This window comes from Sturnira hondurensis, unplaced genomic scaffold, assembly GCF_014824575.4.
Source record: "Sturnira hondurensis isolate 20B ecotype Veracruz unplaced genomic scaffold, ASM1482457v3 Scaffold0008782, whole genome shotgun sequence".
Taxonomy (NCBI): domain Eukaryota; kingdom Metazoa; phylum Chordata; class Mammalia; order Chiroptera; family Phyllostomidae; genus Sturnira; species Sturnira hondurensis.
Genome location: NW_028081413.1, coordinates 440,912 through 462,454, shown reverse-complemented (window position 1 = coordinate 462,454; position 21,543 = coordinate 440,912). Strand labels below are relative to the sequence as shown.

At 41.0% G+C, this 21,543-nt stretch overlaps 1 protein-coding gene across 1 annotated transcript in view; it reads right to left on the bottom strand.

Annotated features, from left to right (window-relative positions):
• The window catches only part of EXD1 (exonuclease 3'-5' domain containing 1), a 40,700-nt gene that overhangs the window by 17,424 nt on the left and 1,733 nt on the right, over positions 1-21,543 (bottom strand). The window contains exons 2-6 of the mRNA XM_037056039.1: positions 20,312-20,490; positions 15,890-15,958; positions 13,029-13,086; positions 12,594-12,718; positions 5,840-5,898 (exon numbers count right to left, since the gene is read on the bottom strand). Of these exons, the coding sequence (XP_036911934.1) occupies positions 5,840-5,898; positions 12,594-12,718; positions 13,029-13,086; positions 15,890-15,958; positions 20,312-20,444 (444 nt within the window). The 5' untranslated portion in view covers positions 20,445-20,490. The remainder of the gene's footprint in view (positions 1-5,839; positions 5,899-12,593; positions 12,719-13,028; positions 13,087-15,889; positions 15,959-20,311; positions 20,491-21,543) is intronic.

Here is a 21,543-nt window from a genome sequence, read left to right as displayed (position 1 = left end):
CATTTCACACCCACTAAAATGACTACAATCAAAATGACAGGCACCATAGTCTCAAGGCTTTAAATATCACTAGAGGCTAACTCTTGGATTTATATCTCCACCTGAGACCATTTTCCTCATCTCTAGACTTACATTCAAACTTAGGTTTGACAGAAACTAAAGTCCTAAGTATCTTCCCCACACCTTTCCCACCCATACTCTTTCTCACCCATACTCTTTCCCATCTCAGTTTAACAGCAACTCCACACTTCAGGGAAGAAAGTGGAGAAATCAGAACCCTCACATCCTGCTGGGGGGTCAAATGGTACAGCAGCTTTGGAAAACAGTATAACCAGTCCTTAAAAAATTCGACAGCAATTCTACTCCCAGCCATCTATCCAAGAGAAATAAAAACATATATCCACACAAAAACCTGGGCATGAAATGTTCACAGCAGCACTGTTTATAACAGCGAAAAAGTAGAAACAACCCATATGTCCCTCAAATGGCAAAAGGATAAATGAAATGTGGTATATCCAAACAAAGGAATATCTGGCAATAAAAGTAAGTGAAATACTGGGACTTCCGCCAAGATGGAGGCATAGGTGGAAACACTGTGCCTTCTCCCACAACCAAGTTTGAATACAACAAAGGTTTGGAGAACAAAGACACAGCCAAAGAACAGAAAATTGAATTAAACGGAAGTCCGACAACCACAAACCATTCAACTGGGACAGTAAGAGGGGCGGAGCCAGCAGCGGAGCAGGGTCGGGCAGGAAAGATTCCCCGACCCAGGCGCGCAGGTAGACCGGACCCAGTCAGGGTGTGGGGCAGACTGACCTTGGTCTCACATTCGCGCACAGTGAGATGGACCCCACAGGCCCCAGGGGGTGAACCCAGTGGTGGAGGGCTGATGGCGGTGGCACATTCCAGTGCAGTGGGACGAAATGCGCGGGCCCGGTGACAGCAGCAGTGGGGGGCGGCAGACGGGACCGCCATTGCTCCTCTTTGACCCCGCCCCCACATACAGTGTCACAACCCAGTGACCTGGGTCACCTTGCTCTGGTGAACACCTAGGGCTCCGATCCTGATACATAACAGGTGTGAACAGACCAAACATTATGACTCAAGAACAGCTCAAAGCCCCAAAGCCTATAATTCTAAGTGACCAAGAAATAGCCAACCTATCAGATGCACAGTTCAAAACATTGGTGATCAGGATGGTCACAGAATTGGTGGATTTTAGCCACAAATTAGAGGAACATATGAAAGCTAAACTGATGGAAATGAAGGGAAATGCACAGGAAATCAATAGTGATGGAAAGGAAACTGGGTCTCAAATCAAGGGAGTGGACCAGAAGGAAGAACGAAACATCCAACCAGAAAGGAATGAAGAAATGAGAATTCAAAAAAATGAGGAGAGGCTTAGGAACCTCCAACATCTTTAAACATTCCAACATCCGGATTATAGGGGTAACAGAAGGGGGAAAGAAACAGCCACGAGAGGAAAACTTATTTGAACAAATAATAAAGGAGAACTTCCCCAGTCTGGCAAAGGAAATAGACTTCCAGGAAATCCAGGAAGCTCAGAGAGTCCCAAAGAAGTTGGACCCAAGAAGGAACACACCAAGGCACATCATAATTACATTAGCCAAGATTAAAATGAAGGAGAGAATCTAGAAGCAGCAAGGGATAAGGGGACAGTCACCTACAAAGAAGTACCCATCAGACTGTCAGCGGATTTCTCAAAAGAGACCTTACAGGCAAGAAGGGGCTGGAAAGAAGTATTCCAAGTCATGAAATCCAAAGACCTACAGCCAAGATTGCTTTATCCAGCAAAACTTTCATTTAGAATGGAAGGACAGATAAAGTGCTTCTCAGATAAGGTCAAGTTCAAGGAGTTCATCATCACCAAGCCCTTATTATATGAAATGCTAAAGGTACCTATCTAAGAAAAAGAAGATGAAAAATATGAACAGTGAAAGGACAGCAAACTCACAGTTATTAACAATCACACCTAAAACAAAAGCAAACCAAGAGGACAGCTAGATCAGGAGTGGAACCATAGAAATGAAGAACACATGGAGGGTTAGCAACAGGGGAGTGGGAGGAGGAGAAGGGGGGAGAAGGTACGGAAAATAGCATAGACGGTAGGTAGAAAATAGATAGGGGGGAGGGTGAGAATAGTGGGGGAAATATAGAATCTATAGAACTTGAGACACGTGGTTATAAACTAAGGGGGTGAGAATGGTGGGGGAGGGGTGTACAGGGTGGAGGGGAATGAAGGGGGAAATAGAACAACTGTAATGGTATAATCAATAAAATATATTTTTAAAAAAGTAAGTGAAATACTGGTATAAGCTATTACAAAGACGAACCTTAAAAATGTTATGCTAAGCAAAAGAAGTCAGCTACAAATGTAAATATATTGTATGGTCTCATTTGTATGAAATGTCTTAAATACTCAAATCCATAGAGGCCAGAAATAGATTAGCGACTGTCTGGGGCTAAGGAGGGGTCAGAGGTGATGGCTAAGGAGTATGAGGTTTCTTATGGAAGTATTAGAATGTTCTAAAAATTATTTTGGTGACAGATGTACACAACTCTTTGAATACATTAAAAGTTAGAGAACTGTAAATTTTAAATTGGTGAATTTTATGGCATGTGCATTATATCTCAACAAAGCTGTTTTTTAAAAAAGAATCTGTTGGAACCTAATGCTCTCTCAAAAAATGTACCCATGAGGCTCCTGGCCAAGATGGCAATGTAGACAGACATCAAACTTAACAACTAAAAGATAGAACAACCATCACTCAGGAACATCAGAAATCCAGTTGAATGAAAGTCTGACAACAACGGAATTAAAGAAACCACATATATCCAGACTGGTAGGAGGGGCAAGGACACTGAATGGGCTGGCCCCACACACATGGGTAAAAATTCAGGAGGGATATCTCAGGAGTGAGGAGTCCTAGCCCCACCCCAGGGTTCCAGTGCCAGGAAGATAAGTCCCCACAACCTCTGGATGCAAAAACTAGCAGAGACTGAGTCGGTGAAGGAGGCTGCTGGAGCCTTAAGCAGTTCTTGGGGAACCCGCACACGGACTCACCTACTCAGACTCACTCTCTCTGAGCTCCAGCACCAGAATGGCAGCTTGAAAGGCACTAGTGGTGAGACTGAAGTGTCTCGCATTGGGATGAGCAGAGGTCATTGTCCCTTTGCTGAGCCCTCACCACAAGCACTGGTAGATTGGTACCATATCTGAGACTCCATCAACCAGCCTAACACCATGTGACCCGCTACAGAGATCTACAGAGGCTCTGTCCCACCCCATTCATGGGCCCACCAAAGCTGCTTTTCTTTAAGAATGGCTGGTCTTAGCTCCTAAATCCTATCAAACAAGCAACAGCTGGCCTCAGTGAGCCCCAGGCCAGACACTAGCAGCAGCCAGGCTAGATTCACAGTTTGGCTTCACCTGAGAATCTACAAGCCCAACACAAGTAGCAGCCATCTCAGATTGCTTTATAGCTCAGGTAGGGTGGCCCTGGGCAAAACACAGGTGGGGGCTGACTTTGACCTGCACCACCCAGGAAACCCCAGGGTCAAACACCCAGTGGACAGCTACAGACCACATTGGAGTACCACCCTGCCCCTGCACAACTGATCCTCCATGGAGGGTGCAGGTTGGTGGTCAGTGGTCACAGCCAGCTCTTGCAGCTCACTGGCCTGGGTAAATCCTTCCCATTGATCTGCCAACAGCAATCAAAGCTCAACTACTAGAGCGAGTACTCAACCCACACAAAGGACTCACCTCGAGTACCCAGCTTGAGTGACAGGGGAGGCTATGCCACTGGACCCTATAGGACACCTACTACATCAGGCCACACTACAAGACACAGAGTCAAAGCAGCTCTACCTGATACATAGAAATAAACGCAGGGAGGTTAAAAAAATGAGAAGACAAAGAAACATGGCTCAAATGAAAGAACAGATCAAAACTCCAGAAAAAGATCTAAATGAAGTGGAAATGAGCAATCTGTCAGATAGAGTTCAAAACACTGGTTATAAGGATGCTCAAGGACCTTGAGGAGGACCTCAGCAGCATAAAAAAGACCCCGTCAGAAACGAAGGATACACTAACTGCAATAAAGAACACTTTATAGGGAAACAACAGTGGAGTGGATGAAGCCAAGAATCAAATCCATGATTTGGAACATAAGGAAGCAAAAAAACAACCACACACAACAACAAGAAGAAAAAAGAATCCAAAAATATGAGGATAGTATAAACAGACTCTTGGATAACTTTAAGAGGTCCAACATTTGCTTCAGAGAGATGCCAGAAAGAGAAAAGAGCAAGAAATTGGAAACCTTTCTGAAAATATAGTGAAAGAAAACTTCCATAATTTGGTGAGGGAAAAAGACATGTAAGTCCAGGAAGTGCAGAGTCCCAATTATGATGGATGCAAAGAGGTCCACTCCAAGATACATCATTATTAAAAGGCCAATGGTTAAAGATAAAGAAAGACCCTTAACAGCAAGAGAAGTTACTGCAAGGGTGCCAGATGGGAGAGGGGAAGGGGGAATGGGTGAAGCAGTGAGGGGATCAAGAAGTACTAATAAGTAGTTACAGAATAGGAGTGAGGATGTAAAGTACAGCATAGGAAATGAGTTAGCTAAATAACTTATACACATGACCCCTGGACATTAACAATGGACACTGTCTGAGGGAGTAGGGGGCCATGGGTAGACGGGGGCAATGGGGGAAATATCAGGATAACTGTAACAGCATGATCAATAAAATAGAATTTAAAAATTAAAAAAAAAACACCCAGACTGGTGCGGCTCAGTGGATTGAGTGCTGGCTTGCGAACCAAAGGGTCACTGGTTTGACTCCCAGTCAGGGCACATGCCTGGGTGCGGGCCAGGTCCCAAGTTGGGGCATGCTAAAGGCAGACCACACATTGATGTTTCTCTCTCTGTCTTTCTCCTTCCCTTCCCTTCCTCTCTCTCTAGAAGTAAATAAATTAAATCTTTAAAACATTTTTACAAAATGTACCCAAATGTACCCATGCAGACACAAGCATAAGCTTGCACCTAAACAGAAAGCATGATGACTCCCCAGAAATCCAACTGTGAACTGTACCCCTAGGCTGCAATGCCTCAAAATAACAAATGATTACAGAGAAACTGCCCCAACAGAGCATCTAAAATTGTCTCTTTAAAATATAAAACAAATTTCCAACTTTCCTCAAAAGTGTCAATGGTTGTCCATCTCACTCAAGCCAAATTCAAAATCCTTATAATGTCTAAAAAAGCCCTACCTGAACTACTTCCTGTTTCTTCTCACTTCCTGTTACTCTTCTTCCCTGAGGTCCTGCCACACGAACCTCCCTGCTGTTCCTTCACACAAGCCAAGCGTGCTTCAGCTTCAGGGCCTTGGTACTTGCTAATTACACCTTCTTTAATTTCTTTACTTAGGTAGCTACATCCTTGGCTCTCTTCTTTCGGGTCTGTGTTCCAAAGTCACCTCTTCACAGAGGTTTTCTCTGTCTAAAAACAGGAACTCTCTGTCGCTCTATCCACCACACCACACTTTATTTGTTTTTCATAAATCTTATCACCAGATGATATATAATTATTTATCTTCTTGCACTAAAATGTAAGCTCCTTGAGGGCTGGAAACTGATTATTGTTTTATCCCAGACTTCAGAACAATGTCCCACATACAGTAGGCACTCAAATATTTTGTTAATTATTAGAGAAAACATTGATAATCTTATAGTAAGAGAAAAATGTGTGAGACACAGACATGATACTCATATGCAGGCAATACTGGGCATGACTGAGTTGATACTTACTGCGGCACCAAACTTCTGCTGGAACTGATCAACCACTGTGTACGTCACCTCTTCTTCCTCTACAGGGGAATGATGGTATGAGATATATTTGTCTTCCTTGGAAATAGAGTAGCCTTCCCACTAATTTTAGCCATACTAATAAACTCCTACTCCATTGTAACTCAAACGTCCAATGTTATCTCATTATCACCTGCATCAGCCCATCACACAGTGAACACTATTAGCATCTTGTTTGTCAACTGAGAATAAACAAAAGCCCCACCATTGATAATTTTATGAATTGGACTATTTAGTCACTTCCTGTGATAATCCAGGAATGTTTCCCTCCTCATAGGTTTATGTCTTAAAATACTTCAAGATATGCACTTTTTAAACTTAATTTTTATTGTTGACACTATCACAGATGTCCCCATTTCACTCCACCCCTTTGCTTGCCTCCACCCAGCCCTCACCCTCCTTCCCTCTGGCCATCACCACACTGTTGTCTGTGTCTAAGGGCTATGCATATATGTTCTTTGGCTAATCTCTTCCCCTTCTTTCATCTAGTCTCTTCCTTCTCCCTCCCTCCCTAGTCTGTTCCATGTATCCATACCTCTGGGGGGGTTGGTTTTTTTTTGTTCAGCAGTTTATTTGGTTTATTAGAACCCACATATAAGTGAGATCATATATTTTTTCCCCTCTGGCTGGCTTATTTCACTAGCATAATAATCTCCAGGACTATCCATGCTGTCACAAAAGCATATTCATAACAAAATAAATTAGTTTAAAATAAAATTTTTAAATAAAAAAAAATAGTCCTGGAGAAAGGCCAATGTCCACGCTTTTGGAATTCTAGGGTTCTGAAAATTAACTATTTTTTAATTATGTAACTAAAAAGATTACAATTATAGTATAACATGTAGTTCTTCATCTACCAACCTCTAAAACTCTGGAGTGGCACAGGACACAGACCAGGTACCTCTTTCTTTTTTCTAACCATACTCACTCTCTTGGTGACCTATGTCTTCTAGTCTCAAGATTTTAAATATCACTTACAGGCTAACTCTTGAATTTAACCATACTCACTTTTTTCTTAAATACTCACTCTTTTTTTCTAACCATACTCACTCTCTTGGTGACCTATGTCTTCTAGTCTCAAGATTTTAAATATCACTTACAGGCTAACTCTTGAATTTATAGCTCCACCTCAGACCTTTCTCCTCATATCTAAACTTAACACTCAAACTTAGGTTGACAGAAACCAAAGTCCTAATTATCTCCCCAAAACCTTTGCCACCCATAGTCTTTCCCATCTCAGTTTAATAGCTCAGGCTCAAACCCCTGAAGTCATCCTTGATTCTCCTCTTTCACATCCACCTCTGATCCGTCAGTATGCCATGCATGCTTCACCTCAACAGACATCCGGAATTCCACCATTTCTTTTGTTCCTTTAAAGATTTTATTTATTTTTAGAGAGAGGGCAAGGGAGAGAGAAAGAGAGGGAAAAACATCGATGAGAGAGAGAACTATGGATCTGTTGCCTCTTGTACGTGCCCCGACAGAGGGACGGAACCTGAAACCCAGGCATGTTACCTGACCAGGAATTGAACACGCGGCCTTTCGCTTTTTGGAACGATGCCCCACCAACTGAGCCACACCAGTCAGGGCTTCCACTTCTTACCATCCACACAGCTACTACTAGGGTCCAAACCCCATCATACCCCCTCATCTGAAAATGAAAATATTTCAATAGCCTCCTGTACATGCTTTCATCTTTACCTTCTTTTCAGCATTTCTGTATACAGCCTTTAGAGAAGCTTATTAAAACAAAAGTCAGATCACGTTACTTTTTTTTAATTTAAAATTTTAAATTTATTTAAGTTTTTAAAAATATATATTATTGATTATGCCATTACAGTTGTCCCATTCCCCCCTTCATTCCCCTCCACCCTGTACACCCCTCCCCCACCATTCCCCCCCTTTCGTTCATGTCCATGAGTCACAAGTTCTTTAGATTCTGTATTTCCCATAGTATTCCTGCCCTCCCCCCTATGTTCCACCTACCGTCTATGCTCCTTATTCTCTGTACCTTCTCCTCCTTCTCCTCCTCCCACTCCCCTGTTGCTAACCCTCCATGTGATCTCCATTTCTATGGTTCTGATCCTGATCTAGCTGTCCACTTAGTTTGCTTTTGTTTTAGGTGTGGTTGTTAATAACTGTGAGTTTCCTGTTCTTTCACTGTTCATATTTTTTATCTTCTTTTTCTTAGATAGGTCCCTTTAGCATTTCATATAATAAGGGCTTGGTGATGATGAACTCCTTGAACTTGACCTTATCTGAGAAGCACTTCATCTTCCCTTCCATTCTAAATGAAAGCTTTGCTGGATAGAGCAATCTTGGCTGTAGGTCTTTGGATTTCATGACTTGGAATACTTCTTTCCAGCCCCTTCTTGCCTGTAAGGTCTCTTTTGAGAAATCAGCTGACAGTCTGATGGGTACTCCTTTTTAGGTGACTGTCCCCTTATCTCTTGCTGCTTCTAGGATTCTCTCCTTCATTTTAATCTTGGCTAATGTAATTATGATGTACCTTGATGTGTTCCTTCTTGGGTCCAACTTCTTTGGGACTCTCTGAGCTTCCTGGATTTCCTGGAAGTCTATTGCCTTTGCCAGATTGGGGAAGTTCTCCTTTATTATTTGTTCAAATAAGTTTTCCACTTGGGGCTGTTCGTCTTCCCCTTCTGGTACCCCTATAATCTGGATGTTGGAATGTTTAAAGATGTTGGAGGTTCCTAAGCCTCTCCTCATTTTTTTTGAATTCTCATTTCTTCATTCCTTTCTGGTTGGATGTTTCGTTCTTCCTTCTGGTCCACTCCCTTGATTTGAGACCCAGTTTCCTTTCCATCACTATTGATTTCCTGTGTATTTCCCTTCATTTCAATCAGTTTAGCCTTCATATGTTCCTCTAATTTGTGGCTAAAATCCACCAATTCTGTGAGCATCCTGATCACCAGTATTTTGAACTGTGCATCTGATAGGTTGGCTATTTCTTGGTCACTTAGAATTATAGGCTCTGAGCTGTTCTGGAGTCATAATATTTGGTCTATTGGCACCTGTTATGTATGAGGGGCCGGAGCCTTAGGTGTTCACCAGGGCAGGGCGACCCAGGTCACTGGGTTGTGACACTGTATGTGGGGGCAGGGTCAGAGAGGGGGGAAAAATGGCGCTTTGCTCCGCTCTGCCCTCTCTCAGATTTCTGTCCCCTCTACAGCTTCCCACAAGCAGATTGGGCCCCTCTGGTGCTGGTTCCCAGGTGTTTGGGCCTGTGTACTCTCCAGGACCCTGTGGGTCTCTCCAAGAAACTCTCTGTGAGCCTGGGAGCCTCTCCCCACCCCTCGACCCCAAGAAAGTCTTTCCAGTTGGTGCTTTCAGGCTCTAATTCCCGTCACTGGGGCCCTAGCCTGAGCGGTCTGTCTCACTGCTCGCTCCTTCGCTTGGTTTATCTACATGCAAATGTATGACCACAGTCAGCCAGCCACCCTGTGCCCTCACTGGGTCCGCCCGTCACCACCCCACACCTGGGATCCACCAACCGCCTCCGCTTCTGCTTCTGGGTCAGTCAGACCAAATGATCTTTCCAGCTGGACCCCACTCCGCCACTGACTCCGCCCCTCTTACCCGTCTGGCTGAGTGGTTTGTTGTTGTCGGACTTCCATACAGTTCAATTTTCACTGTTTTGGCTGCATTTTTGTTTCTAAAACTTAGCTGTCTTTAAGTTTAGTTGTGGGAGGGGGCACAGTGTTTCCACCTACACCTCTATCTTGGCCGGAAGTCCTCAGACACGTTACTTTACTGCTCAAAACTTTCCAATGGGAAATAAAAGTTTTAAAACAGTATATAATGGTATAATATAAAATACTTAGGGATAAATATGGCAAAAAATATATAAGACATGCTGGGGACTACAATACATTGCTAAGAAATTAAATCTAAAGAAATGGAGGAGAAAATTCTAGAAGCAGCAAGAGACACGGGAGCCCTGGCTGGTGTAGCTCAGTGGATTGAGCGTGGGCCTGTGAACCAGATGATCACAGTTTGATTCCCAGTCAGGGCACATGCCTGGGTTGCAGGCCGGTTCCCGGTTTCCGGCAGGGGACGCACGAGAGGCAACCATACATTGGTATTTCTCTCTCTCTCTCTCTCTCCTTCCCTTCCCCTCTAAGATAAATAAATAAAATCTTTAAAAATAAAAAAAAAANGCATTGCAGCCAGTTCCTGGCAGGGGCCAGTTCCCAGCAGGGGATGCACGAGAAGCAACCATACATTGATGTTTCTCTTCCTCTCTCCTTCCCTTCCCCTCTAAAGATAAATAAATATTTTTTAAAAAGCCCTGGCTGATGTAGCTCAGTGGATTGAGCGTGGGCCTGTGAACTAGATGATCGCAGTTTGATTCCCAGTCAGGGCACATGCCTGGGTTGCAGGCCAGTTCCCGGTTTTCGTCAGGGTACGCACGAGAGGCAACCATACATTGGTATTTCTCTCTCTCTCTCTCTCCTTCCCTTCCCCTCTAAGATAAATAAATAAAATCTTTAAAAATAAAAAAAAAAAAGAGACAAGGGGACAGTCACCTACAAAGGAGTTCCCATCAGACTGTCAGTGGATTTCTCAAAAGAGACTTTACAGGCAAGAAGGGGCTGGAAAGAAGTATTCCAAGTCATGAAATGCAAGGACCTACATCCAAGATTGCTCTATCCAGCAAAGCTTTCATTTAGAATGGAAGGGCAGATAAAGTGCTTCTCAGATAAGGTCAAGTTCAAGGAGCTCATCATCACCAAGCCCTTATTATATGAAATGTTAAAGGGACCTATCTAAGAAAAAGAAGATGAAAAATATGAACAGTGAAAGGACAGGAAACTCACAGTTATTAACAACCACACCTAAAACAAAAGCAAACTAAGTGGACAGCTAGATCAGGAGCAGAACCATAGAAATGGAGACCACATGGAGGGTTAGCAACAGGGGAGTGGGAGGAAGAGAAGCAGGAGGAAGATACAGAGAATAAGTAGCATAGACGGCAGGTAGAAAATAGACAGGGGGGAGGGCAAGAGTAGTGTGGGAAATGTAGAAGCTAAAGAACTTGCGACACATGGACATGAACTAAAGGGAATGGCAGGGGAGGGGGTATGCAGGGTGGAGGGGAATGAAGGGGGGAATGAGACAACTGTAATGGCATAATTAATAAAATATATTTTAAAATGGAAAGATATACTAGGTAAATAAATTTAGATACTTAATATTGTTAAGATGCCAATATTCCCCTATGTATCAATTCAATGCAATCGCAATAAAAATTCCAGTAGGGTTCTTTCTTTTTTTTTTTGTAGAAATTAACAGGCTAATTTTAAAGTTCATAGGGAAATTTAAAAAACTGGGAATAGCCAAAACAACTTTGAAAAAGAACATCGCCCAACTTCAAGCATAAATCAATTGTAAACAGTCTATTGTTGGTGTAAAGATAGAAAAATATCTCTGATCAATGTCAGAGAATAGAGTGTTGAGAAATAAACCTACACATTTATAGACAACTGATTTTTTGACAAAGGTGCAAATGTAATTGAATGAAGAATATATAGTCTTTTAAACAAATGGTGCTGGAACAACTGGTTATTCATATGCAAAAAAGAAACTTTGATTCATACTTCACACCTATACAAAAATTAACTGAAAATGGACCACAGACCTAAATGTAAATCTAAAATTTACAAAACAGCTAGAAGAAAATATGGAGGAAATCTTTGTGACTTTGGCTTATGAAAAAATTTCTTAGACATAATATCAAAAGCATTATCCATAAAAGAAAATATAGATAAATTGTAGTTCATCAAAATTTTAAAAGTCTGCCTTTTGATACTTTAAGAGAATGAAAAGCCAGACCACAGGTTTAAAGAAAATATTTACAAAGCATTTATGAGAAAAGACTTGTATCCAGAATATAAAGAAATCCTAACATTAAATAATAAGAAAATACTTCAATGAGAAAAATGAGCAAAAGATATGAACAGACATTTTACCAAAGATATTCAATGGCAAATAAACACATAAAAAGATCTTCAAAATCCTTAGTCATTAGGGAAATAATAAATCCAAAAAGTCCTCAGTGGCTTCTCTTCTCACTTCAGAGTAAAAGCCCCTTCAATGATTACAACGTCTTCCACAATCCACTGACCCCGCTGCCTCTCCACTACTCTCCTCACTCCAGCACACTGATCTCCTTGCTGTTATGTCAAGATCCTGATGTGTTCCTATCTCAGGGCCTTTGTATTAGTTTTCTTTCCTGCTCCCCAAATACTTCCCACAGATACCCATATAGCTCCACCCCTCACCTCCTCCGGGCCATTACTCAAATGTCACCATTTCAATAAGGTGTATCCTAGACACCCTACCCTCTCCACAGACTTCTACTCTTTCTTCCTTTTTTTCTCTCACAGCATCTGGCACTAGCATACTATATATTATAGCCATTTATCTTGTTTAGTTATTTAGTGTGTGTTTCCTAAACCAGAGCTCAGTGAGGGCACAGATACCACACCTCAGTATACCAAATGTCCAGATATAGTGTACACTCAAATATTAAATCAACCAAGGAATCATGATATGTTATCTTAATCCAGGACCAAGAAGCAATGACTTAACTGAGCATTCCACATGGAACCCTGACTCAGGGTCATGCCAACTCTGAAGAGTTGTGAACCACAATAAAGAGAGGCCCAGCACTCACCTGACAGGCTGTACTTGAGGTCATTCAGGAGAGAGGCGGATGGTGCCTCAAAAGCAGAAGGAAGCTCACATGCACTTAGTTCTTCATTTTTCATTTTATCCATCCTGGCGCTCTCTGTATTTGGACTGTGCTTACAAAAAAGCAACATTCAGGTGAATTGTTCTCTGTTGCTAAAGCCATACTAAGATTTTGCCACACATCAATGATAAGAACTCTAGACATCCATCTATTTCATAGCTGGCCCACTCATCCACTGCTTACCTGACTTGGATATACCATCTAAAGATGGGGAAACTACCCATCTATTTTTTTCTCATTTCTATTACCTCAGGTCATTTTAGGAATTACCCAGCTAGTGAATTAGAGTTAAGACATTCTACCCTGATGTGTACACATTTGGGTAACATCATAATTAAGGAAATTATTCCATCATACCTAACAGAGGATGACTTTTCTCCCAATGAAGTTTGTCCTGCTTCATCCAGTAGCTCCACTGTAAAATAAACAAATGGCTTCCAACAGTTTCCAACCTGAAAGCAATTAACACCCCATGTATCCTCAAATGGGCTGTGGATGTCTGACTGTATACCACAGAGAGTAATTAGAAATGAAATGTTGGTCAAGGAGGACCTTATACACTATCTATAAAAGAGAGTAGAAAAGACTATCCAAAGCACTCAAGACTCCTAATATTTATTTATTGATATTTTTTAATTTTAGTTGACATTCAGTGTTGTATTAGTTTCAGGTGTACAACATAGTGGCTAGACATTTATACAACTCACTGAGTGATCACCCAGATACCTGACACCATATATAGTTATTGCAATATTGTTGACTGCATTCGTATCCTATACTTTACATCCCCATGACTATTTTGTAACTGCCAATTTGTGGTTTTCACCCAGTCTCCCAACCTCCATCCCTTCTGGCAACCACCAGCTCATTCTCTATATCTATGAATTTGTTTCTGTCTTGTTCATTTATTTTGTTTTTTAGATTCCATATATGAGTAAAATCATATTTGTCTTTCTCTGATTTGTTTCACTAAGCATAATACCCTGTAGGTCCACACATGTTGTCGCAGAAAGATTTCATTCTTTTCATGGCCAAGTAATATTCCATTGTACATATGTCGCACTTCTTTATCCAAATGTCTATCACTATGTCTCTATGTAGCTTCCATGGCCATTCAGCAGGATTAGGAAACTCTTTACATGTGCCCTTTACCATTTGTGTTCTAAGGCACCTTTCTGGTAATATAAATTGGTTCTAGAGGTATCTTTTCTCCTCTATTCATTCCCATCCTAATGCACTCTCCCTCACACTATATACTGTTTGGGGGTTTTCTATAAAATCATTTACAGAACTGTCCCCTTCAAAACCCTCATAAACTGCTACATTAGTAGTTCAGTGACATGAAAGGTAATAAAAGCTAGACTGGAAATCACAAAAGATATATGAGAGAAAACATTCCATGAGATTCAGAAACTATTTATTTTTGACAAAGCAGTACAAGGGAATGTAGGAAATATCATATATCATTGATTTCATGATGCACATATTAAACAGCTCTGAAATTGTATACGATTTACAGTAACTGCACATGACAATTTAACGGCAGCTTTTTTTTTCCTTCTTAGGGTGGGAAAAGTAATAGTGTATGTTACAATTAATGGCATCTTGATTCATTTAAGTACACTCAGTTACTTTTCTGGGGGAAAGGCTGTCAAGGGCCGCTCTCAAATGTCTCTTTCCCCTGCACTACCTAGAAGTAGAGTTGAGCCAGGGGCAGAGAAGGTGAAATTCACTAAAAACAATGATCAGTCCATTATTATCCTTCATCTTAATAATTCTTACTCAAGGTGATTTTCTGGGAGGCACCTCCATCCCTGATTGAGACACAGGGCAAAGAAGAAGGAGGTTATTTTTTGAGCTTAAAAATGATGAACAAACGCTAAGCCTTGAGAAAGAATTTAGGGGGAGATGAAATCCATGTGTACAGACCACCAGCTAGTCAATGGTCAGTATGCTCCTGAGCTAGGGAGCTGGTAGTACTGATCCCTTCACCCCTCGTTATGAGCCCATCCACAGCCTAGCTCGGAGCCGGTCCAGAGCTCTGCGCCTCTGCAAAGGCTAACACTTAAAACATAATTAAAAGTCCCACTACTGCCACCACTCTCATGGCCACATTATAGAAAGGTGTTCAAGGGACAGAGTGCTGACAGCAGCATCTTCAGTGACAAAGGATAGTTAGATAGTCGGCTAGAAGTGGGTCTGGATTGGCAGTCATTAATTTGGCAAGATTGTCGTCTCTCCCTAAATCTTAACTTCTCTCACAAAACAAAGTGATCTTTCGAACAGCAGTGATCTCATTTACAGGAGCCCTTGCCTTTCCTCATATTTGCCCAAATGGTAAGAAGACAGAACCCTCTGCAGTCCTAGATCTCCCACCGCACCACCCTCTCCACCCTGCACTGATCTTTATTCCTCCTTGCTGCGCTTTCTGCTTCTGAGCTCTTGGAAGCAACAACAGTTGCTGCTCCCAGCCATTTTCTTAGCCCATTTGGCTGGTCTGAAGCACACGGACCAGCTGAGCTTCTGTATTCTTTCAGGCAAACGGCTGTACCTATTCTCACCAAATGGCTTTGGTTGGCAGAAATAAAGAACAAGGCTGTTTCCTGTGATTCCAAAACCCAAAAAAGCTCTGAAAACCAAGAAGAGTTTTGGTAACTATTTTAGTGGCAAACCCAAACTGACTTATTATTTATAGTGATATGTTATTACACTTAATATGATTATCCACCCATTTCTCTGTAGAAATGTGCTTCGTTACAGAGTGCTGCCCAGACCCACTTGAGGTATTATGTAATATGAACAGTACATATTCTGTGTTAGGTTTTCCAAAAGTCCAGAACCATTCTGGACTCTAAAACATTTAGCCTCAAGGTTTCAGATAAGGGACTATGAATGTACTATGAACTAGCAGTGTTAAACTTGCTTGCTGAGCAAGACAATTCCTTTCTGTTCAGATTCCTAACTGCCTGGTGGCTGAGTTCTAGTAATGAGCACCAGCAACCCTCACATTGTAAAACCAAGATGACTAAAGACCATTCTGCTCATAATATCTATCGAAACAGTAAGGGTCAATTCTCAAATACCAACTTTAAGAGTTCATAAATGCAATATTAAAGGAAAGATAATATATTTTTCCAAATATTAGGATGAGGCAGTGCAGTGAGTTTGTTACTAATGAAAATCCCAATATCAGAATTCCAGGAATATGAAGCTCTCACCATTCACAATCTCATGGCCAAAAAACATCTTCACTCCTGGGATACTTCGACCAGTCTCCACATTCTTTACTGTTATAGAAAACAATCCAGTTGGTTAACAAAAAAATAATATTCCCTAAAACTATAAGAAAATATGACGTTTCTCAAAAGTGCCCAATCCGAGTTTTATAAAAAATTCCCAAATTATTTTTCCCAAGGAATGAAGAGTGAACAAAAAGTTACAAAGCTATAGTTTTGAATCAAGTAGAATAAAAAGCAGAGGAAACCTTCCTGGCCAGTGTGGCTCAATTGGTTGGAGCATTGTCCCATAATCCAAATAGATAGCAGGTTTGATTCCTGGTCAAGGAATATGCCTAGGTAGCAGGTTTAGTCCCTGTTCAGGGCATGTATAAGAGGCAACAAAGCGATGTTACTCTCACATTGATGTCTCTCTCCCTCTCTTCCCCTTCCCTTCCCTTTCCTGTAAAATCAATAAGCATGTCCTTGAGTAAGGATTAAAAAAAACAAAACAGAGGGAACCTCAGAGGAACTAAAAGGGCATCAGTAGCACACTGAATCTGAACTATGCCAAAGAAGCAAAGGCTGAGTAGCTCAGTTGGCTAGAGCATCATCAGCCCAGTACACCAAGGTTGCAGGTTTGATTCTCTGGTCAAGGCACTTAAAAGAATCAACCAATGAACGCATAAATAGATGGAACGACAAACTGATGTTTCTGTCTCTCTAAAAATCAATAATAAATAAACATTTAAACATCTTCCAAGAATATTCTAAGGCCTTTGGGGCTAAGTATTATATACACTTACTATGTTTTCAGTTTGCAAGCCAGCACTCAGTCCACTGAGCCACACCAGCCAGGGTATACTTACTATGTTTTCAATGATTTTTATTCCACCTAACTCCAGAAGAATTTTAAAGCGGCTAACTATTTCTAGGGTCCATGCTCACATCATGCTACATGCTAAAAATATTAATTGGCAGGGACAACAATCCAATTCCTCATAGCAGTTAAGGGAATTGGGAATTTAGATGTCATGTCTACAACATGGTGTTATTTATCTAGATGGAAATGCTCACAGCAGCTGTTACTTGAGAAAATGCTTGTAATAATGGTAACTAAAACAACTGTGTATATGACATACCAGACTTATGTCGATTACATAAATCTGTGTCACTAAAGACTAGAGAGAAATTTACCAAAATATTTCATTTGGACTGAATGCTTTGTTGAACAAGCATGAGGCATTTACTGATTGTTGTCTACTCAGTACCACCTATTCAGGCTAGAAACACGCTCAACCTCCCCGTAGACAGTGGTGTCCTACTGCACTTCCAGGGCATCTTTTAGGGAACTGACTCAGCTGGGTGGAATACCCTTTTCACTGTATTTCTTCTTCCTTTTGTCTGGAACTCTGAGGTTTGAGGCCATGTGCCAAAGATGGAAGAGCAGAAAGATGAAAAATCCCAGATCCCTGACAATTTTGGGGAGTGTCACAATAGGCCTGGGATGTCTGCCTTATAAGAGAGAATAAAATCCGAATTTGTGTAATCCGAATTTGTAAAATCCGAATTTGCTTCCAAATTCCTGGAAGCAAATCTGTTCCTAACACCTGAGCATGGTTCTTAATGACACAGCATTAAAATTTTCAAGTAACTAACTTGAAAACTCTTATTCCTCCCACTTAAGAAATCTTCTTAAATTTTATTTATTTATTTTGAGAGGAGGGAAGAGAGGGAGAAAGAATGGAAGAGAAACATCAATGTGTGGCTGCCTCTCACGTGTCCCCTACTGGGGACCTGGCCCGCAACCCAGGCTTGTGCCCTGACTGGGAATGGAACTGGCGACCCTTTGCTTCGCAGTCTGGTGCTCAACCCACTGAGCCACACCAGCCAGGGCTCACTTAAAAATCTTTCAGATTGTTTCTCGTTGTTTTCAGAAGTGTCAAAATGCTATGACATGTAAGATCCTTCTAAATTATCCACGCCTACTTCTCCAGCCTTATTTCTCACATCTTCAACACTAAAATTTCCTTAGGTTTTCTAAATGAAGTAAATTTCCATGTCTCTATATTTTTGTACATGCTGCTACTTCTGCTTAAAACAATAGTTCTCTCAAAGTGCTCCCCAGCACAGCATCAACAATACCTATAAACTTGTCAGAAATGTAAATTTTTGATCCTAGACCTTAAAAAACAAATCTTCCAGGTCATTCTGAGGCACAAAGTTTGAGAACCACTCACTTAAAACAGCCTTCCCCTTTCTTCCCATCCAGTTAATTCCTACTCACCTGAATAAAGTTCTGCCGTCAATTCCTCCTTTAGGGAAGCCTTCCCCACTGTACTAACCCTACCACTCTCAGATCTAAATTACCTGCAGCTGAACCTTTGTGTTTCCATACATCTGGTGCGTCCCTTTATCAGAGAGGATATCCCACTGTAGTACTGAGTTAACACTTGCTTATGTCTCGTTACTAGGCTAAGTTTTTTAAGTACGGGGAGAGTGCTATTTTTTTTTCTTTTTAAAGATTTTACACACTTAAGAGAGAGGAAGAGGGGGAGAAAGAGAGAGTACCATCAATGTGCGGTTGCCTCTCATGCCTTCAACCCAGGCCTTGTTGGGGACCTGGCCCACAACCCAGGCATGTGCCCTGACTGGCAATTGAACCAGCGACCCTTTGGTTTTCAGGTCAGCACTCAGTACACTGAACCACACCAGCCAGGGCAGAGACATGGGAAGTGTTACTCTTATCTATATCCCTACTACCTAACACAGTCCTGGGATATAAAACTATCAATAAATAGTTACCAAGGGAATTAATCCTAGCCCACAAAAGTCATAATATGGCTTAAAAATAACACTAATCTCTCAAATGCCCTTTATGCACATTTTAATAGTGAACTTGAAACTTACCACGCCAGGAAAACAACTACGCTAGCAAGTCAATAATCTAGCTGAATAAAAATCTACATATTGTAGCTTCAAGGTGAACACACGGAGGACCCAGGAGAGTGGCACACCCAGAGAGGGCATGAAAACTTCGAGTCTCTTCCCACATACCTTGCCCTATGCATCTCTCCCATTTGGCTGTTCCTGAGTTATATCCTTAGTAATAAACCAGAAATGAAACTGGGAAGCTGGTAGGTATAGGTTATTTTATTACCGTGAGAATAATATTGGGTTGGCCAAATAGTTCATTTAGTTTTTTCTGTATGATGGCTGTAGTAGTGCTTAGTAGTTTTAACTTCACTTGAAACAATTTTGTTAGATTGTATTGTGACAGTTGTCATATTAGCATGCACTTAAAAAAAAAAAACCTTACCAAAATTGGTGGGGTTTTGTGCAGCCATCTTTTTTAAAAGAAGTTTGTACCCTTTTTTTTAAAGATTTTATTTATCTTTAGAGAGGAAGGGAAGGAGAGAAGGAGAGAAATATCAATGTATGGTTGCCTCTCATGAGTTCCCTGCTGGGAACTGGCCTGCAACCCAGGCATGTGCCCTGACTGGGAATCGAACCGCGATCGTGTGGTTCGCAGGCCCGAGCTCAATCCACTGAGCTACACCAGCCAGGGCTTGTGCAGCCATTTTAATATTGAAGATGGAAGAAGATATGCAACATATTTGGCATATTTTGCTTTATTTCAAGAAAGGTAAAAACACAATAGAAATGTAAAAAAAAGATTTGTGCAGTGTATGGAGAAGGTGCTGTGACTGATGGAATATATCAAAAATGGTTTGTGAAGTTTCTTGGTACTATTGACATTTTGGCCAAATAATTCTTTGCTGTGGGGCTGTCTTATGCATTAGAAGATGTTTAGCAGCACCCCTGGCCTCTACCCACTAAAAGCCAATAGCAGGAGATAGCTGACATACTCAAAATATCCAAATCAAGAAAGTTATTGGTGAAAATGAAAGTGCATTTTTTTTTTTTACAAAAAACACTAAATGGACTTTTTGGCCAACCCAATAGACAATCACTGAGGAGGCAGAGCAGGAGCACAAGTCATCAGATCCCTCCCGGCATCTGCACTATTCCTAAGCAGCCTACCTACCTATGGACTTCTTTTTGCATAAGATAAATGTCTTTATGAATTTGTCTGTTGAAGACAAAAGCAATTCTAACTAATAGAGAAGTTATTTATAATTTCAAGAAGCATATGGAGAAAAATGAAAAGAACTACCCAATTAAAAAACTCTCTATATTGAAATTGTCCACTATCATGTCAATAAAAGAATAGAAATGGAGACAAATTGGCATAGGCACCTATGTTGCTCTGCTAGGGAAAATAGCATTCTAATCTTCCTCTTACCCCTTGCCTAAAATAGGAATAACGCCTACTAACGATCCCTGTGGAGCCCACAGTCATCATTCGAACCCAGTTATTAATCTCTATTTAATGGCATAAGAGTATGAGAAATAACGAGAGACCTTTCTTCAGGACAACAATCTTGTTAGGGTCCACATGCTGGAGCACTCCCTCAAAGACGCCACAGACTAATGTGAGCTTCACCCTTCTCCACAAAATCTGATTGAGGAAATGGTAGTCACTGCTGAGATCCATGCCTTTTGATTCCAAAAGCAGTCTTCACATAATCTTCTTTGAGTATCTAAGCATTTGAAAATAAAAGAGATCTACTATTTTAAAAGTATTTTGGGGAGAGTGGGTTTTTTTCCCTCTTTCCCCATACCTGGAAGGGACAAGAAAATTAAAACTATGAGAGTAATTCAGTTTTGTTCAACTTTTTAGAATGATAATGAGAAAAAGATCTCTTTAAGCACCAACTCTAATATTTACGTGGGAAATGGAAAACCATAGGACTTAAGGCAAGGTAGGCTTGGCTTCTTTGTCTACAAAATGCAGTAATACCACCTTTCCTTCCTTTGCTAAATAAATAAGCACACTTAGAGGCTTTTAAATGGCACACACTTATATCTTCTTAATACCAACCCAAAACATGAAAAGAACAAATGAACAAAAATTGATACTAACAACATTGTGACACATGCTGCAATAAGCTGTCTTCCCCGAAATGTCTGTGATCTACCTACCCTCTTTGGGATCTAGCCCCTTCTAGATTAGTAACATTTCCAGGGTTTGACATTTTTACCAACCAAATCATAAGTGACTTAGAACTCTCACAATTTATCCCCTACCATTCCAGCTGCCACGTCACTGCCAGGGCCATTCCATCCCACCCTGGCCACAGCTCAGGCACTGGGCTGCCGTAGTGTCACCAACAAGTCATCACCTAACAGATTAAACTGCCACATGCCATACACAAGTTTTGTAAATCCAACTGTTTTGTGAAAATGATGCGTACTTATTTTAAAGAATGCTAATGCAGAAATGTACAAAAAAACCTTTATCTTATAGACATAAGTATCATTCATAATAGACACTCATATTTTTAGTGGAACACTGTATATTAGAAGATGAATCTTTTTAAAGTATCTTTTAGAATCCTGTTATTTGGATGTTCTTGCATATAGAACCTCAGATAAGTTTTCCTCTATGGCTGTTTAAATTTAAAAGCTGCTTGCCTTTGCCACACAACAAATAGTCAACCTCTGAATTTGCAATTTACTTTAAAATGAAAAATTGATGGAATAATGAAGGCATAATTCAACTAGGAAGAAGGTAAGAAGATACGGAGTAATTA